The sequence below is a fragment of the Hipposideros armiger genome, unplaced genomic scaffold (assembly GCF_001890085.2).
Source record: "Hipposideros armiger isolate ML-2016 unplaced genomic scaffold, ASM189008v1 scaffold_47, whole genome shotgun sequence".
Classification (NCBI taxonomy): Eukaryota; Metazoa; Chordata; class Mammalia; order Chiroptera; family Hipposideridae; genus Hipposideros; species Hipposideros armiger.
The window spans coordinates 3351889-3372136 of record NW_017731397.1 but is presented as its reverse complement, the minus strand read 5'-3'; the positions used below and the strand labels follow the sequence as shown (position 1 = coordinate 3372136).

Sequence of the window (20248 nt, the reverse complement as noted above, 5' to 3'; positions counted from 1 at the left end):
CCCACTGCAGCAGGGGCTGCAGACCATGCCGTCGCCGGTGACTCACGGCAGCCCAGCTCCAGGTTGAGCTGTTGTTCAGCATCTTTGCTGTGGAGGACAGTGTCACTGGCCCTCATATGTGGGATCCGAACCGGGGCCCTCTGGCATCCCAAGCCAGCTCTTAACCAACGTGCCACTCATCCGGCCCTCTTCCTTGCTTTTTGAAACAAATATATTTCTACAATTATCTTGTACTTCCCCTGCCCTAGCCCTGGAATCCATCATTTCTTCAAAGAAACTTGGTTCCTTTTAATGGAGAATGGTATTTAAAAACCAAGACCCGATCACTAATTGTGCTCATTGCTACTGGGATGTAGTTTCTTTTAGACTTTGTCTGTGGACAGAGCTAGGAAACAAAATGACTTCATATGAATACTCATAATTGTAATTCAACATCACAAGGGTTTTTTCCCCCCCAATTCTGCATTCATATGCCCCTTCTTTCACATTGAGGGCCAGGGTTCCAAGAGCATCAGTGTATTTATTATTTTGCTCAATCCTCTACAATATGTGCAAAATAGTTTCCCAATTACTGTATCAGTACCACTTCCAACAAGAAGCCTCCAAGTTACTTTCAATATACTTCTTTTTTTTTGCTGTAATTGTTATTTTCCTTAGATAATATTTCACCCCAGGTTTATCATCAAAGCACTATGTTTGAAAGTTATAAGATTAACTTTTTTGGGCTGATTATATTACAATGTAATATACAGGTTAACTTACATACGCTGGTTTCAATTTAGGGGTTTGCTTTTTCCCTCCTTTTATATTTAAGATTATTTAAAAATGTAGAGCAGCCAGTATTTTGAGAACACAAACATTTCTAGGTGCTAGGAATACAGTAGTGAACAAAACAGAAAAATCTGCCTTCATACATTCTAGAGGTGAAGACAGTGATAAAGAAATAAATAAATCTGTACCAAAAAGTCAGGCAGTGACAGGTGTCATGACAAAGATAAAGCAGGGGAAGCATTAGAGAATAAGGGAGGTGCTATTTTGGATAAGATTGTCAGAGAAAGGCTCCCTGATTAGGAGAGGATTGAGCAGAGCCCCGAGCAATGCTGTAGAGCAATGGCTGCAGTATTTGGAAGAAGAGCTTTCCTGGAAGAAAGAACAGCAATGCAAAGACTCTACAGTGGGGGGCCGTTGCAGTGGCTCAGTTGGTTAAGAGCGAGCTCTGAGCAACAGGGTTGCCAGTTCAATTCCTGTACCGAGCTGAGCTGCCTGTTGGCAGGATGGCACAGCTAAAAAGAGACTACAGTGGAGTCATGTTTGGTGTGCTCAAGGAAAAGCACAGAGCCACGATGAAAGGAGCCGAGATGGGAGAGGCAGGCAGATCATGGAGGACCATTGACCATGGTAGAGTTTGGACTTCATTCTAAGTATTGGGTTGTCAGAAAAGTCATGACACATTTTTGCAACGACAAACATAGAAAAACTGTGTCATGACTTTTCTGACAACCCAATATTATGGGAAACCATTGGAAGGTGCAGGGTTCATTGAAAGAATAGTTGGAATCAAATTCAGTTCAATTCAACACACATATATTGAGTGACTACTAGGTCTGTGGCATTGGACAAGAATTAAAAATTTAACAATTAGTAAGACATTGACTTTATCCTACATCTGAAAGTCTAACAAATGAAAAGTACAATTAGGGAAGCAGCTCTAAAGACAAATAGCACAGGAGATCCCACTCAATATGGGATCCCCAGGAAAGGGCAAACAGGAGGTGGTAATTAAACTGGATTTTGGAGGATGAATAAGGGTATATTAGTCAAGCCTCCCTTGCTTGCAAGTGACAGAAACCCTATTCAAAGTAGCTCAAGTAAAACAAGGGACCAACTGGTTGACATCAGGTATGACTGGATATGGGTGCTGAAACATTGTCGTCAGGATTTTGTCTCTCATCCTCTCTTAATGTATTCACTTGGCTTTGTTTGTCACTGGTGTCATCCTCAGGTAAGTTCTTTTCATCTGAGTTCTTGCCCCTCCACCTATTCCAAAGCTCTGGTATCGTCTACTACCTCAACTTCTCTTCCCCAGTAATTTCACCCATATTCCTGACTCTCATATGACCCATTTGGGTTCCATGCCCATTCTAGACCTAATAACTGGGGTTAGGGGATGGAATATACAAATTCTTCAGAGTGGTACCTGAGGCCCACCCCAAAGGCCTGGGGGGTGGGGTGGGGGTGGGGAGGGATCACAGTGGGGTCTTTACCCTCTGTGAGAGGGAGGTGAGTGGTCTCCACAGGAAGATCCAAGCGATGATACCAGAGGAAGGGCTGGAAGGGTGCTGGGCAAGCACAAACCACAGATGCCCACTCTAAGGGAGTCAAAGCAAAAAAATAATCTGAGTTTTTCCTAAGGGAATGGCAAGTTAATGGGATTAGGAGCGTGTTCTCTTGCACCCACTTTCTTCTCTTTCTAAGCTGTTTGGAAGGATGTTCTGACTACTTCTCTTTTTTAAGCCTGTCATCCAATTGGGATTATTTAGGAGCTCTACCAATAATTCCCTGCTATTCTGTGACTTTCAATTCATTTCAGAGGCAGGTTGGGGAAAGGGGCAGGAATAGGCCCTCCAATCATTTGGGGGAGCAACTTTGGAAAATGCCTCATCTCCACCACCAACAGAAGAGTGACCTGCTGAGTGTGTAATTCTTTGTCTTGAGAATAATGTGGTGATGTTGTTGACCACGCTTTAGAACTTTCAGCCAACCTGCCAAATTCCGGATGAAAACTTTGTCTATTTCATGTCTGCCTGATGCTTTCACTTCTGCCCGATGCATGTCACTTCTGAATGTGTGGAGGAAAGGACAGTTTCCTTTTTACATTCTTTGCCTTCAGGATGAATATTTGAAAAGAAACATGTGCTTTCCGAGTGATGAAGGAAGATCTGAAGGAAGGCAGGCAGGGCCTGGGGCAGAGATGCAGTTAGCTGCCAGGCAGTATCATCTTCATAAGAACTACATGGGATACGCTAAATCTGGGGCACGTCTCTTTCTAGAAGGAAGAGCACTCAATAGAGCCTTGATGATTTCATATTAATAGAATGCTATATTTCTACAGTCTAGTTTGTTCCATCTGGTCTTTTGTTTAAAGGTAGAATAGATAAGTTGGAGGTGTTACGGATAAATAATGAGGAGACCTGAGATTCATTGCTGGCTTTGCCTCTCTGGAAGCTTCCAAACATTTTCTTTAATGTCTTTGGGCTTCTGCTTTTCATCTTACCATCAGAGGGGTTGGTTTTTAAATTAGATCACTCCCAGGGGTATTTTACTTTAACAGATATTCAACCATACTTATCTATTGTAGATAAAGTACCCTTAAAGCATCTGTGGACAATTGCAGTTTTAACATAATACAAACGCACCCTCCCTCTCTCCACCACCACAAAAAAAAATAATAAAAATTGTAATAGATTTTGCAAGAAGGGGAAAGCCCTTCTCTTCTGAACTCCTAATTTCCTCACACACTCAGGGAGGTGGAACAAGTAATGCCACTCAATTTGTAGAATCATCCTTGAGAAATAAATATGGACACTAAGAAATGCTTTTCTGCTTTTCAGTGCAAATGTCCTGGACCTAAATATCCTTCACCTCTGTGAGCTATGGATGAGGGTAGCCTCATACTCAAAGGGTCTGGAGCAGCTGTTCAGCAACCCGACTTTGGTGGAAGGGAGTCTAGAAGTAATAATAATAATAATAATAATAATTGTTTTGAGCGTTTAATTAGATTATCCTCCTCCAATATTTAGCAGAGTGACTAGCTGTGGTGAGTCCCCAACACATGGTGACTGTTCTTACCATTCATGTAGAAAAACTGGGTTCATAAGTTATGGCTCCAAAGCATTTGGTCTAATGCATGTAGAAAGCGGCTGGACTGTTTTGAAAGGTCTGCTCCCCTATGTGGCATTGTCTCTCCTGTTATTTGGAAACCATCATTAAAAGACGTAGTTCGCTTCATCTGAGAGATGACAGTGGAGCTTAGAAGTTGGATAGTAGCAAAGCATGTCGGAATTGACCTGAGGCCCGCCGCCATGGCCCGGGGGACCACGGCCAGCTCACAGCCAGAGCCGTGGTGTGGGCCTGCAGTCAGAGCAAGGGAGAAGCAAAAACTGCTTTCTCTCCATGTCTGCCCAGAACACCAACTGGAATTAATTTTCCTCTAAAGAGAGACAAATGTGTCTGTAAATCACCCTCCTCCAGGCATGAAAAAAAGAAAAAAAAAAAAAAAAAGGACTTCAAAAAGAGAAACAAGCTGCGTTTAATTCACATAATTAACTTCCTTTATAAGTGTTATCCTCTCCGAGCCAGTAACTATTAGAGAGATTGCTCTTGTTCTTGAGGTACAGACACACTGTAGAATCCAAGTGTACATGGGCCCCACTAGAAGTTAAAGTGAAACAGCCCTCAGTGGAAGGCAGGGAGGTCACGCAAGGAAAGGGGACTGCCCATTGTTCTCTGAGCGTGTGGCTTTCTGTCCAGTCCCGGGAAAAGGGTCAGCACTTACGATTGGCTGTGACAGTGAATGGGAGCTCTTCCAAAATGGCAGGGCATGTGGTTAAAGCCGGACGTCTCTTCCTGATCAGCAGGAAGGGGCCTTCTCTCCTTAGAAGCAGTTTTTGCAACCGTGGTTAATATGAGGACCCAATAAAGGCAAAACTTTGAAGCTGTTTAAAAATTAGTGAGCTTAATAGGATACTTTATCTTCATTTGCATGAGCGGAGTCCTGCTGGGATCATGGAGTCTGACAGCCTTTATTGAAACCTCTGTGGTTCACTGGGTCCCGGTGGCATGCTCCCAGTAGGCGAGAGCCATGTTTGTTTAATTTGCTTCATACAGTGCTAAGCACAGTGTTTAATGAATGCTATACAGTGGCTTCATGCAAGGCTGTTGCGAGATAAAATTAAAATACCGATGATATTTCTCTCCAGCTTCTTTTCATCTCCCGTCCATGGCCCTTCTCCCCGCACTACTTCCCAGACCCTGAGGCTCCTCCTTTCTATTCTCTTATTCTCCAGGGCTGTCCAGGGCCCTACCTCCCACCCCCAGCCTTCCTTTCTTTGACTGTATTGTGCTCAGGTCCTATTTCCCGAAACTTCCTTTATCAGCTTCATGATTGTTCTGTTTCTCTCCCCCATTCTGACTTGTTTTCAGCTCACTGCCCATCAGAAAGGATCTGATCCATTAAACTTACTTCCAACATATTGTAATTTGAATAGAGGACAGAGCCTAAGTCATAAAAAGATACTTGTCATTGGGAATTTCAAGCACTGACGTACAAGTCGAGGGGTGACATCTGACGTGGGATGGTAGAACCATTCTAGCCATAGGCCTATACGCATTTTAGGTAGGCAGACACCATTGTCCTATTAGCCCAGCCTTGTGATCATTGAATGTCGTAGCCAGAAGGGTGCCTTCAACAGTGTCAAGTTCACTTGTTTTGTTTGTAGGTCTTATTTGAGAATTTTTATTGAGAGTGGATCATATGACAGCATGATGCTTAAGCACTGTTTGATGTATTACCTTGTTTAATCCTCACAGCTACCTTATGAAGCTGATACTGTTATTATCATCCCCATTTTACAGATGAGATGACTGAGGCTTAGAGAGGTTAGGTAGGCCTTACTGAGGTCTCCCAACCAGGATTGGCACCTAAGCTTAACTGGACTCCAGAGCCCAAAGACTATAGTGAAGGGACTGGCTAGGGATTGTAGCCCCATTCATGCAGATGCTATCTGGAGCCTGGGTGCTCTCTCCTCAAAACTGCAGTGTCTCCAAGGTCTGCCTCTTCCCACAGAACAGATTCACTCTCTGTAGAAGGGGGTCAAACATCCCTTCCATATTTTGTGCAGAATCTCTAAGGGCTATCAACCTTACACAAAGAGAAAAGAAGTTCCCTAACTTCTTAGATGTTTCTGTCTCTCTGGCCAAGACTTAGTTTTAATCATAAAGGCTTGGCATTGATCATAAAGGTTTATGGAATAAATGGAAGTTTCAAGTGATATAAAGGCTTGAAGTCCTTGGAATGCAATTATTTCCCAAAGTTTGGAACTTGCTGAATTTTATTAGATAACATTCAAGCTGCTTTAACTCTTGAGCTCATGACAAATGTCTATTTTCAGGTTAGGCTCATCTGACTTGCCAATATTTTCTTTTAGAATTGAAAATGGATCTGTGACCATTTTAATGAGTGTAATATTAGAAAAGTTAAGGCTTAAGTTGCAACCTGAAAAATTGAACAGGGGCATATGGAAATGTTTGCAAATTGGGCCTTCGGCTTTTGGCTAGCATACCCAAGTCGAATCAACACATATTTACTGATTCTTTAGTTGCATGGAAAAAAAACATGATTAAATCAGAAGTCATTAGAAGCTTTGTCTGAAGTGACCTACCATGCTGGGCCAAGCAGCATGGTGACACAAAAGGTACCTGCTTAGATGGAATGTCTAGGTTGGGGACAGGAAATGTTAAGTGAAATCTATCATGCAGCTTCAACCTTCTGAATTCTATCTACAGTGAGCAAAGAAAGGGCTCAATTTGTTGACTGCGGCCCAGTATGTTTATCGTCTTTATTTAAAAGTCAAATGAATTGTAGCCTCTTCAAACAAAAGGGTTTATTCACGTGGTTGAATCACCTGGCTTCATGCTAGGTTTCTCCAGCATTGGCACCAGGTCATTTGGGGGAATGCATCTTTTTTCACCTATGTTTGTCATTGATAAAAAAAAGTTTTTGAGGGCACATCCTCTCAATACAAAATAAGAATATATCATTTAGAAGGCAGCACATACCTTTGCACAAATTTACGTGATACAGATCAAAATGCTTTTCTCATATTCATTTATTCCTGTAAATTCTGTTTCTTTCTAAGCTAATATTCAAGAGAAATGGATGTTAAAGTCTTGCTCATGTTAGAAGCCATATTTTTTCTTTTAATTGCAGCAGTGTGGTCTTGAAATTAGATGACGCATGGTCTAGAAATGTCTAGGAAGTTGTAGAGATCACCACAGCCCTGAAGTTCCAGCTTTCAGCCTTCCCTATTCATTAATTATCTGCACTGGCCATTTTAAGGCCACACCTCTTCTATCCTTAATGAAAATAATGGTGCCAGTGAAGTAAGATTCTACCTAGAGGCTAGATGAAGTCAAGGTCACCCTGGTTTAATCCTGTCCTCTTGGCTTCTGCTTCCTGTGTTACTCCATTAAACTTAGGCTTTTCACCAGTTTTTGTGGTTTTCAATGTGTGTATAAAATTCTTTTCAAGGAATATTTCCTTATTCCCTCTGACTACCCCTGTAAATGGGGGTGGCTCCACCGTAATCTGTGTTTTTGAATACAGCTAGAGGACACCTCACTGGTGTGACTTTCTCCAGAGGGCAGCTCACCTTGTCTCTTTCTGGGGACATAGAGGAGTTCTCATCAGCCCCAAAGAGAGTTCTTCAAAGAGACATTCGCTCCAGCCTCCAGCCAGAGCGGCTGAGGGAGTGGAGGTAGAGGAGGCAAAAGGACACAGAATGACCCTGACCGTCCTCAACGTGCCCGATGGAAGTGGACAACGCCCCCTTCCGCACTTGCCAGGCCGAGGTTAGGAATTAGGGCCTGTGGATAGTAACACTTGGTGTCTGGGTTTAGGTGTGTCTCATTTCAAAGCCCATTGCTCATTATCACCCATAAAGTTTCTGCATGTTTCACCATAAAATGTATACTTAGAAGTATGGCAGAGAATGAAAATAACTGCATTTTTTTTAAACTAAACTTTAGTAAGAAATGTAGACCACTGAGAGAAGCTTAAACAACAGTAACTGCTAACATATGTGAAATTTCTGTAAGAGGACATTGTTTCCATTATAGTATTATTCTCTGACACCATTTTTTTTTCCTCCGGGAGGAGCTGATTGAAGCTTGATTTTAGATACGAAATCCTTTTTCCTTCCTTAAAAGTCACCGGGTGGCCGGGGTACAGTAAGTTTGCTATGAATATTGTTGAAACGTGTAAGAAAGGAGAGATTCAGACAGAATACACGATTACAAGTTTCCTGAAGTCCAATTTCATTGTGCTTTTACACATCTGGATAATTAACCAAGCATTACATTCTCTCTAGACTATTTTTACAAGTACAATATGCTCTTAATGTGATTTCCATTAGGCTGTTCCAAGCATCATTTAAGAACTCAGAAAGATTGCAGACCAGGATTCAAAACCACTGTGCAACTGTGATGTTGAGACCTTTTTCTCTCATGGGGGAAATAAAAGATTGAGAGCTGAAGTTTGAGATCTTCTGATAGAAGAAGGAAAACTGGAGTTTTATGGCTTCTCTAAGCTCCAGCAACTACAAGCAGATGCAAACACACTCCAATATCTCTTCTTGTCAGAGGCGATCTCAAAATATGATCACCATGGGAAAATGAACCAAACAAGAACTATGCTGGAAATTGCAGCCTGAAGCTTCTTTACATATTAGAAAGGAGTAATAAGGGTAGGCTAAAATCCTGATGTATGGCTGGCTAACCAGGTTTGAATGATTGTGTTAGATAGATATGTTTATATGGCTGAGGTCCTCATTTGAAGGTCATTGCCGAATTCTAAAATAGTACATGGCCATGCTTTTCTCCCTTCCTTTTACAATTGCTGTGATGCTGTTCTGAGTTTTTATGAGGCCAGGGTCTGATCCGATGGTAGGAGGTTAGTGTTAATTCACAGACTTCAGGAACTCCACTGGCCAGCTGCTGCCCACATTGATGAACACCGGTGAGAGATCAGAGGAACCGCAGGGCGGACGCTTGTGGTGGTGGCTACATTTGTGCTTGTTACGGGCAGACTTCAGAACAAAAGAAGCAAGAGTTCATAAAATTACAGGATCACAGTTGTAAGTCCTTCGGGGCCATTTAGTCCATTTCTGATCCATCACATAAGCACACATAAATTCTCCCCCTTACCCCCAAATAAGGGGTTCTATTCTATTTAAAACATATCCAGAAAAGGGAAAATTGGGTAAAATAAAACATACTTGATTTATTGTCTGATTGTCTTTTAACATGTTTGTGGTGGTCTGAGAATCATAAAACTGAGAAACAAATGATTGAGGAAGAATAAACAAGTCTGAACTTGCATAAAAAGAAAAAAGAAATACGTGTCAACAAGGAAAGCGAAAATAATTGAAATTTCACTATAATGTTTCAGTGTCTGTTTTCCATAAAATAATCCTATAATTGTCTATTGTGTAACAACAGCCTGAGTCACTCAACCATTGGAATGATTAATGAAAATGGCGGTGAAGGCTTTGTCATGCTGACACAGGCAAGGAAGTGCGTGATAGTCATTAGAAAGCAAAGAGTGAGGTAAACATCATCATTGTTGGGTTAGCAAATGTGGCCCTGAACATTGAGGAATCTGTTTAGGATGTTGCTAACAGCTACTCATCTTAGTGTCTTGTTTTCCATAAATGGTCCGCTTAGCACACGTGTAGTGGAAAAACCCAAGGCTGGACCCCAGCTTAGGGGACCAGAAACCCATAGTCTATTCCAGGACTATGGACTGAAATATGATTTGATGTGAGAAATGGGAGGTATGGAGGCAGCCGAGCCTAGATAGATTTCCAGCTAGGCATGTGACTGAGATGCATAGGCCCATGTTTTCATCATTTTAAAACACAGGAAAATAATGTTGACCTTAAATTGGCTCAGATGAAAGTAGGTGGAATAGCCTGATTCATAGTAGATGCTCTGAAATTGAGTGGGTGTTTCTTCTTCATTTCCTGCCTGGAAATATCCCAGATACACATGATGCTCACGGGGTGAAGGTGCCATAAATATGTGGCTGCTTTTGCTTAAGTTTGTCATCACTACCTATATAGCAACTTAAAGTACATACCCTTCCATCTCAGGAAAAAAAAAAAAAAAGGAGACGTGTTTTATTTGCCAGGTTTTATAACAAGAAACTTGACTGCTATCACTGGGAGATATACATTTTAGCATGAGTACTAATTTCCAGCAGGGAAAAAATGTTTAGAAGTACTGTCAGATAAGTCATCCATTTATCAAATATATTTTTATATACCTACTATGTGCTGGGCAGTATACATATTGTGGGCATAATAATCTATGAAATGGTAAACTTTGCCTTAGCACATCTGAGTCGAGTTTTCCAGAATGTATTTTCAAAAGAAATTGTGAACTTTATAAGTTTTGTGCTTTATTCATTTTTGTGTTTCCTCAAGTATTTATCATAATGCCTTTGACAGGAGAGTGGCCCAATAAACCAACACGGAATGAAGATTATGTAATACATCTTTACCAGTAAAATGATTACTCAAGGAAATTTGCTTTTTGGGGTCATCTTACAGAACTTTTATTTGATAAATGTTCCCTTATTGTGCCTAATGAAAGAACATATAGCACAATTATGCAACAAACCAAATTTCAGACATGTAAACACATCTTTGTATTATCACATGAAAGCTAAAATGTGTTCATGAGTATGAATAGATAAATTGCTTTGATTCAGTACTTTGCCTAAATAATTATTATTGCACACGAGAGCTGCATGAGTTAGGAGATTTTGTATAAATTATGTAAATTGCCTTTTTTATCATGACTTGGAAGGAGTTTTGTTTTGGAATGGGTCAAACCAAGTTTAATTCTGGCTCTACCACGTAACCTCTCTGAGCCCCAATGTCTTCATAGTACAATGGGAATAATGATATCTTCAGCATATGATTATGGTATGGAATAAATGAGTGCTCTTGGAGGTTCCCAGTTTTGAACTACACACCTCTAGAGAGCCTTGGAAATGTTGCAAAATGTCTATAGACTCAGGTGTACCCACATAATGCCTGTAGTCTATTTTGAACATATATGCATTGCTGTTTTTCAAATACATGTTGGTTAATTCAAGATTCATTCATTCAACAACTGTTTATTGAGCATTAACAAATAAACAGTATCACACGCAGGGAACACACTCATAAACAAAAACAGACAGATGTCCCTGTGTTCATGGATCTTCTAGTCTGGGCAGGGGAATAACAATTCAAGATAAGAAATGTTTATTGGAGAGTGATGAGGATTAAGATGGAAAAAGGAGAGAAGGGGCATAGAAAATGTCAAAAAAAAAAAGAAGTATGAAAATTGTAGATAGTGTGGCCAGGGAAAGCATCCCTTAGAGGGCTTCCCTTTAGGAAGTGAGGGAGAGCCAGGGGAGAGCATTCCAGGAGGTGGGAGGAGCTAAAGCAAAGGTCCTGGTGGGAAGACCAGTACGGATCACAGTTATGGTCCGAGAGGGGCCGGAGAGGACTGAGCACGAGGGCAGTCAGGAATAACGTTAGTGAAGTGACCAGATCTTGTCAGCCCTTCTGTCTCAGAAAAAGCACTTTATTTTTACTCTAAGGGAGATAGGAAGTCATTAGAGGGTTTGAACTAAGAGTGGCATGATCTGATTTGTGGTTTACCAGGTCACTGTCTTGAAAAGTGACTGGATGAGGGTAAGGGTGAAGAAAGCAGGGGGCCAGTTAGGAGGCTGCTGCAATAATCCAGGTGAGAGATGATCGTACCTGGAGCAAGGTGATGAAGCAGGATGTGAGGAAACACTGGATTCTGGACATAGGTGATAGAATAGGTTAAGCTGACAAAATTCACTGATGGACTTTTGTGGGGTATGAGAGCGATCAAGAATGGCACCAAGATTTTTGGCCTAACCAGTTAGAAGAACAGAGGCTGCAAGGAGGACTTGGGGATGGGAACTTCATTTTGGACATAGGAAGTTTAACATTAAATGTACCAGTGGAGATGTCAAGAAGGCAACTTTTTAGTGGAAAAAGTACAAAATGATTTTTAACTATACTGAACAAATAGTGGCTTTTCCAGCATAATCTAAAAGCTGAGTCATTGTTAATGATGGTTGTGTCCACAAAATTTTTTGGTATTTTTTGATAAAGAAGCTCGTGCTGGGAAAGGTTGGAAACAGAGGTAAGCTCAAGTGACGGTTTTAGTGGCCAATAAATATTATTTCCCTTTTCCTCTTCCTTCAAGGCATGTTTTCAAAATTGGTATCATCATACAGATTTTGAAATCGTAGTTTTTGCCCTTGAAATTTTTGTTTTCTTTTTAAATAATGCTTTTCGTGGCACTTTCTGGTAAGAAAAGCCCTATGGGTGGCAGAATTGTGTTCACTGGTACGTGTTCTATTGTTGTTGTTGTTGTTGTTGTTGAAGGAAATAAGAATGTTCACTTATTATTTTTTGTGCACCTAACCTGTGACTTGCATGTCACGTGGTGCTACTTGGGATGCCAAAAGGAGTGAAATTAGAGCTTTTTGCTATCATGGAATTTCCAGTGCGAGGTGAAGAAAGACACGGCCTGTCTCCTGTGGAGATACTGCTGTTTGAGTGTTGTTCCAATTAGCTGAAACACATCATTTTCTGGCACACATGTGTGATGACTCCCCGTAACCTCTGCCTTTCTCAGTCTTACGCAGGGAAGTATGTGCCGGCCATCGCATACTATATTCACACGCTCAACCCCATGCTGTCGGTGAAGATTAACCTGAAAGGAATTGCTCTTGGAGATGCATATTCTGATCCTGAGTCGGTAGGTGTCTCCTTTTCATCTCCATTTTGTCCCTTAAGGAGAAGAAACCCCCTGTGAGAGAGTGGAGTCTCCTCTTACCTTAGAGACCTAACCCAATAAAGGGAAATACAGCTGCCCAGTAGACTTTCTAATCATTTCAATCTTCTAATTTTTACCAAATGTTTTAAGGGGTCAACTTACTTCGTCAGCCTAGGTTAACTGTGAGGGCACGTGTAGGATTGCATATGTGTATATGTGTGTGGAGTGTGTATGTTTGTGTATGTTAGGTGGTGTGTGTTGTCTGTTTATGTTTTCTGTGTATATGTGATGTGTATGTTTGTGCAGTGTGTGTATGTGTATGGTGTGTGTATGCATTATGTATCTATATTGTGTGTGTAAGTGTGTGGTATGTGGTACGTGTGTAATGCGTTTATGTGTGTTGTATATATGTATATGGTATGTGGTGTGTGTATATGTTTGCATGTGTTGTGTTTGTATTGTGTGTTTTGTTATATGTGGTGTGTGTGTGGATTGTGTGTGTGTGTGTGTGTGTGTGTGTGTGTGTGTGTGTAATTGTCTTCTTTGACAAATTCCAGCACGGGACTGACAAATCACAGAGGGCTATGTCACCACACCATGGGCTCCCCTAACTTCCCTCTCTCGCCCCATGGCATTTGTGTTTGTCTCCTTTCTCTTCAGATCATAGAGGGCTACGCCACATTCCTGTACCAGATTGGCTTGTTGGATGAGAAGCAGAGAAAGTACTTCCAGAAGCAGTGCGATGAGTGTGTGAAATACATCAAGGAGGAGAAGTGGCTTTCAGCCTTTGAAGTGAGTTCTGGGGCCTGTGCTGCTCTGGAGCAATGAGAACCATCTGAGGAGGGTCCTCGAGGCACCCGGTGCTCAGGCATTTGTTGCTGGTAGAGAAGGTGTATTGGTCACACTGCCCAAGAGCAGGAGGCAAGGTGCATGGCTCCGAAAGAAAAAAAGAGCTGCCTGGGTTTCTCTGAACGTACTTCAGCTGTATTTTCAAACTGAGATCACGTCAGGGTGCTTATCTAACTGTGCCTTCCGTGTACTGTTTTGATTTCTTTAAGTGCTGGGTAGGCCCTAAGGGCACACCCTATATCATAAGGAAATCAGAAGAAAAGCAGCCCAGAAAGTGGATACATGTGCTTCCACACATGCTCTAAACCCTCCGGAAGGGCACTGTCCACCACACACAGGGTTTCAGCTGGAGAAGCCACCACAGTGTGTAGCAAATGTCCCGTGGTCCTGCGTGTCAGGAACAAAGATGGTAAAGGGTAGTAATTTGAAACTTTTACAAAGAGCCATTGGTATTTGTAAATATTGTCACATTGCTCCTCTAAAATTGAAATAGAGACTCAAGTAATATGGTTGTAGTCTTCACCCTTTGTTTGTGTTGTTATTTAAAATGTAAGACTACACTAAATATTAGAATACAGGAGGTTGGGTTTTGTGTGTGTGTGTGTGTGTGTGTGTGTGTGTGTGTGTGTGTGTGTTTGCGTTTGCCAGTGCAAAGATCATGTGTAAACAATCTCCCGTNTGTGTGTGTGTGTGTGTGTGTGTGTGTGTGTGTTTGCGTTTGCCAGTGCAAAGATCATGTGTAAACAATCTCCCGTAGGGGGTTATTGCCACCCTTACCATAGAGCCATCATGTTTGACAAAGATTGAATCTTGAGGACTTTGATCTTTTTGTTATTGAAAACACATCCTGTAATACTTTACCTAACACATTATTGTTTTTAAGACTGAGGCCCGATATTAATAGTCTTCTAGGCACCGCAAGTCAGCTGGTTCGAATCAAAACAGGAGACATGCAAACTTAGGGAGAAGGGGGGTACTGTAAGTTATGCTCCATTGTAGAGTGGGTGCCAGGGCCCTACCTGATAGCCCCCTGGCAGGAACTGCTCCTGCTATGAATTCTGAGAGCATAGCAGCCAGCTGTGCAGCTGGATTGAGTTCAGGAAGTCCTGAGCCACCCCCAGGACGCCAGCGGGCTCCCTTTTCTCTGTGTGAGGATACCTGCTGTGGCGGCAGAGTGTGGATTCAGAATTTCTTGTGCAATTGTAAATGTGAAGGAAGAGGAATCTTATCGGGGGACATGGAGAATCATTTCAACTCGCAATGACTGTACTTTCAAGACTGGTTTTAGGCTACCTGCTGTGGTAGACAGAAAGGATTTAAAAAGGACTAAACCTTTAGAATTTAGAATTCAGATCAAATTTTACACTGCATGAGACCAATCTGTAAGTGAGAGATTTGATGTGCTTTTGAAGAAGGATACGGGATTAAGCAATGGCAAGAGCAAGAATATTTCATAGTCCCAAAGGGATAAAGAAAGCAGAAAGATGTCTGTGGTGTGTGAGGCAGCAGCTATAGGATTTAGTGACACTCTTGAAACGTTCAGGCATTTTGTGTATTCAGAGATAATGAGAAGGTTGCCCATGAGGTTAAATAGGGTCTCTCCCAAACCAGATTCATCAGAAAACAAACAAAGAGAAAAACCCAAAAATACCCTTGAAGGTACGCAATGTCTCTCTAACCACTGGTCCAATATCTTGAGTGGCAAATGAAAACAAAGAGCTTTGCTTTTTCAAGGAATATAGATAAAACAGTACTTAGGAAAGTCGGCAAGCCGTGGTCAAATGCATTTCAACGTCTGCCATGGAAGACTCCCAAGAAATCCTGAAACCTATGAGAAAACCAAAGTCAGCATCTCAGGCCCCAATAAAGAAGCCTGTTTGGTGCCGTGATCCCTTAAAATGGTTCAGTTAATGAAAGAGCAGTAACTCAGAGCTGGAGGGAACTTCAGAGCTCTTCTCTCCTGACACGCACGTACACATTCACATTTCACTGATGAGGACGGTAAGGCCCAAAGGAGAGCCATCAGCCCCCAAAAGCCACATAACAGATTGTGGCAGGCGTCAGGCTAGGATTGTACCCCCATTTCCAATCCAGTATTTCTCCTGTGGTAATTTTCAGGCATTCTGTAAAAATCCTGGGACTTCTTAGAGCTTCTGCAAGAAGCACAACGGCCCATGTCTGGTAGTGTATTGCCTCCCTTAACATGACAATATTCTGGATCACAGAGTTCTCTTTGTGAAACAAGTTTTGACCAGAAACTGGATTTCACAGGTCTTGACCCTCCCCCCCCCCCCCCCCTACACACACACACCTTATTTGTTTGACAGCAAATGACTTTTGACTGTTTCTGAAAATCAAATCCACTCTTAAAGGTTGAATTTATATTCCCATTGGTGTTAAAGACAATTTCTAAAGACAAATTCCAAAAATGGTGCATGCATTCAGAATTACTGCAAGCCTACAGTGTCCCCTCTGGGTGCACAAATTAGAAAAAGACACCTCCTCTGGGCTGACATAGTCCTGTGGATTCAGGATTTAGCAAGCAGATGCCCAATACGCTCACACACAATATGTCCACAGGCACCCAGGATGCTTCTGATTACCCTTCCCCTTTTTGGTTTTCTCCTTTGCACTTATCACTCTCTAACATACGGCATGTTTTACCTAGTGGTGCTTGTTTATTGTCCCCCTGGAATGTAAGCTCCGTGAGGGAGGGCTTTGAGTCTCTCTTATTCACTACTGTTTCCCCGTTGCCTAAGACGGTGTCTAGCCCAGAGAAGATGTGCAATAAGTGGTTGGTGAATGAAACAATGATAGAATGAAAAAGTTATTGAATAAATGGTATGACAGATGCCTGTGTATTCTTGCTCACCCTGATGTTTTCCTTCTTCCTTTCTCCCCTCTCTCTGGACCTAGGTATTGGATAAACTGCTAGATGGTGACTTAATAAGAGACCCTTCTTACTTCCAGAATGTCACAGGATGCTCCAATTACTATAACATTTTACAGTGCACGGTAATGACATTTAAAAAAACCATGATAGTAGTTGCTTAAAACTTTTGGCAACACCAAACTTTCTTTGATTTGAGAAATATAGCTGACTTTATATTAGACAAATATGCCCAAACTATATATATTTCACTATTTGGTCTACTAATCTATAGGATTCCCTCCCCACCCCCACCACCAATGCTGTGTACATTATAATCTGACCATTGAGAATGTGTATTATTCCAGATAACTCAAAGCAGTCTCTGATGAACACAATTTCCCCCTAACAGAGCTTGTTATACAGAAGTTCTTTTGTGAAGGATTGAAGCCAGGATTGCAGTTCTGGGTATCAGATCCCAGAGTTCCAAGACTGTAGTGAGTTTCTTAAAAATTCTCACATTATTTGTTCTGTACTTAAGACAGCTTGGATAATCAAAACTGCCAAAGCCTTTGTGAAAATATTTGCTTTGTCTTACTTTTTAACTTAAGATGTTTCATGCATTTAGCATGGGCCTCACTTCGAGCTCTCTGGAGTATTTCTCAAAGTATTCAAGTAGTTTCTTTCATAAAAGTAGGCCAAAGTTGATGTCTTTTGTGTAGAATTAATCAAAGAAGACAAAGTGAACCAAAGTGGTGATTTGGGTTTTATAATCTTTGTCTAGTGCATATGACAATGCATTCTGTTTGTAAAATTGCCTTATTTATGAACTATGTTATAAATACAGTATAAAGTGAATTTCAATGGAATCTACCAGCCTTGTGGTTTTGGATTTAGATTTTACCAAGAGAAAAACATATGGTATCAGGAGAGAAACAAAATTTCTGACTAGATTTTCAAAGTAATATATTCACAGTTAGCAAAACTTGTTGATGATGCACAAAATTGTTGATCTCAAACTCTCACAGTATTTTTATTCTTTTGTAACTTTTAGTATAATGAATATTACAGTATTTTTTTATATAAAATAAGACTCATGGATAACTTCTCTTTTGTCTTATGTCCTTCATAGAGTATCATCTGTTTTTACACTCTGTATTTTCCCCCTTAAAGTATGGTCACCTGATCGTTTTGTGTGTGTTGTTTTAATAAACAGAACATGGAAAAGAAATCCTCAGCTTGTAACCCGCCATTCCATCACCTTGGCCCCGTGGGGTCATTTGATCTTTCTGTAGATCGTAGATCTTAGCTCCTCCAACAAGGAGCAAATTGATTTTGATAATCTCACCTCTTTTGTTTTCCCTATCTTTGCCTCCAATGGGGTTATTAATTGGAGTCACAGATTGCAAAAGATTAGATGCCAAAAAGGCAAATCCAGCATTTGCAAATTGGATGTTGACTCTGAGAGTATCAGATCATCCATATTTGTAGTTATTAAAATTTAAATTACCTCAAAACCCACAAGTTAAATTCTTCTGGGTGGAGACATAATAGTCATATCACATCTATGTTATATTATGAGAAATTTGAAGCTTTGCCCAAGGTTTGGCTGTCCTGCCACGTAATCCTGTGCCTAATATCTTTCCGATGTCCCCTTCTGCCAGGAACCTGAGGACCATAGTTACTTTGGGAAATTTCTGTCCCTCCCAGAAGTGAGACAAGCTATCCATGTGGGAAACCGGACTTTTAATGATGGATCCAAAGTTGAAAAGTACTTGCGAGAAGATGCACTAAAGTCGGTTAAGCCATGGTTAACTGAAATCATGAATAATTATAAGGTAAGAGAGTTCCTTCAGTGACTGTCTGCTTTAGGAAGTTTTCAGATTACCCAGCACAGAGGTGACTTTCTTTGGTTTGTACTTCGACTTCTGCCACTCTTACTCTTATGATGTTTTATAAATATAAATAACAGCCCCTTCATTGTTTGATTTCTTTGAATAAAAGGTTTTGTTTTCTTTTCCTTTCTAATTGAAAAATCACTTTCCCCAATCATTCCTAAAATGAAATTCTCTTTGGCACGTGCTGCTACTTCTTGTCATTTCTTGGGAAAAGAAGTATAGCAGAGCTGAGAAAATGACTGGCCTTGTGTAATCCAATGTTCCCTTATTGTTGGCTTTATAATATTAGTTTCAGTGAAGTCAGGAATAAATGAAATCAACTGGTTATTCAAAAAATTCATTTTGCTGAATAATTGTATTCATTCATGTTTCCCGACCACAGTTGTTTTTTGTTTGTTTGTTGTTTGGTTTTTTGTATCTACATTAAACTAAACACTATAAACCCTGTGCTAGGCTGTCATCAGGTTGAAACAATAAATGAGAAAGAGCCCCTGTTTTGAGGCATGTAAAGTCATACCCTATGTTTGATTGTTCTGCCTGATTTGCTGCTGGAGGTACCAAAGAAGTGAATTAGTGGAAAGGAAGCCCTGAAGTTTCCAGCAAAGGAGTCACGGACTCTAGAACTCTCACCTTGAGGGAAGACACCAAGGGCAGGTGACACAGGGAAAAGTCATCCTGTGCAGTTTTTTCCACCACTATTCTTCTCACCTCCTCTGATCCTCCAGGACTGTCACCCTCTGTCCTACGCATGTCCTATGGGGCAACGCTGCAGGATAAGTGTGCTTAAATGATAGTGGAGACCACTCCCTGAGGTTATTCCCTTCCTCTCTATTTCCTGGCAGAGGCAAGGGTCATATTAGGGTCACAAAAACCAGAGCAACCGGCAGCCAACACACTTTTGTCTGAATTAGAAAAAAGGCAGCCTCTCAAGATACGTTCATTCCATCTGTCAAAAAATTGTCCTAATATACTGCTTTGATTTGAACCAGACCCTGGACTTCCACTTTCCGACATGAGGAATACACATTTCTAATAACGTCTGTATTAGGAATAGTGTCCCTCAGTATTGTTCAGTGTGCAACCTTCATTACTGTCCAAAGGAGTCCCTGGCCAAGTGCACCATCACTAGACGATGTTTTGGAATATGCCAGACCTACAAGGCCCATTTTCTGGTCCTGCCTCTAGTACAGAGTTTGCGTCCCTAGACACACAAGCCTTTTTGAAAATAATCTCAGATCAGTGGCAAGCAGAGTCTACAAACCTATTATGAATCTGCAGAACTTGATGAAATACTTTCTAGGATAGAAAGGGTCTCACGAGATGAGGTCAGGATTCCCACCATCCCTGTGTTTGGTTCTGTTGGGGAAACGTAGTGACCCTTTGTGTTTGCCTGCCTAGAGCCTTCTCTGAGCACCTTCGTAAGGCACTGCTCGTTGTCCTCTGCTGAGTTCTCAGACCGTGTGAGCTCTATTGATTTTGTCACACTTAACATGCCGTTCTGTCATTATAGGTTGTCAGTTCTAGCACCAGCCTGGAGCAGACAACAAATGAATGAATGAATGAATGAATGAATGAAAAATCAGTTCTATAAATTAGTGCTATATCAAAAATATATCTAATATGTTTGTCCATAATCCATTAGCTACTTATTATCCACAAATTGATTAAACCAAACCCAAAAAGAGCTTAGCCTTTGTGTTTTCAAGACATAACTGATGTGCTATAATAAAACATTAAGGAATGCAAAGTGTTACTTTTTTTTTTTTGAGTAGAGAGTAGATGAGGAAGTTCCCATGTACATTTTCTTTGTGCCCTTGGGAGATACATTTTCTCACTGTATAAAGTTAACTAGAACATGATTCCTTTCTCAAGCAAGTGACGATAGTTTATTTCATCATCTCACCTGATGATATAAACTCTCCTGATATTGGCTAATCACCATACAGTTTCCACTGCATTGATAAAGGAGAACACATTGATTAAA

The 20248-nt window shown here is 41.0% G+C and overlaps 1 protein-coding gene across 1 annotated transcript in view; it reads left to right on the top strand.

Annotated features, from left to right (window-relative positions):
* The window catches only part of LOC109381328 (probable serine carboxypeptidase CPVL), a 72299-nt gene that overhangs the window by 19532 nt on the left and 32519 nt on the right, over positions 1 to 20248 (top strand). Inside the window, exons 7-10 of the mRNA XM_019639875.1 lie at positions 12508 to 12630; positions 13309 to 13440; positions 16414 to 16512; positions 18031 to 18204. Coding sequence (XP_019495420.1) covers positions 12508 to 12630; positions 13309 to 13440; positions 16414 to 16512; positions 18031 to 18204 — 528 coding nt within the window. The remainder of the gene's footprint in view (positions 1 to 12507; positions 12631 to 13308; positions 13441 to 16413; positions 16513 to 18030; positions 18205 to 20248) is intronic.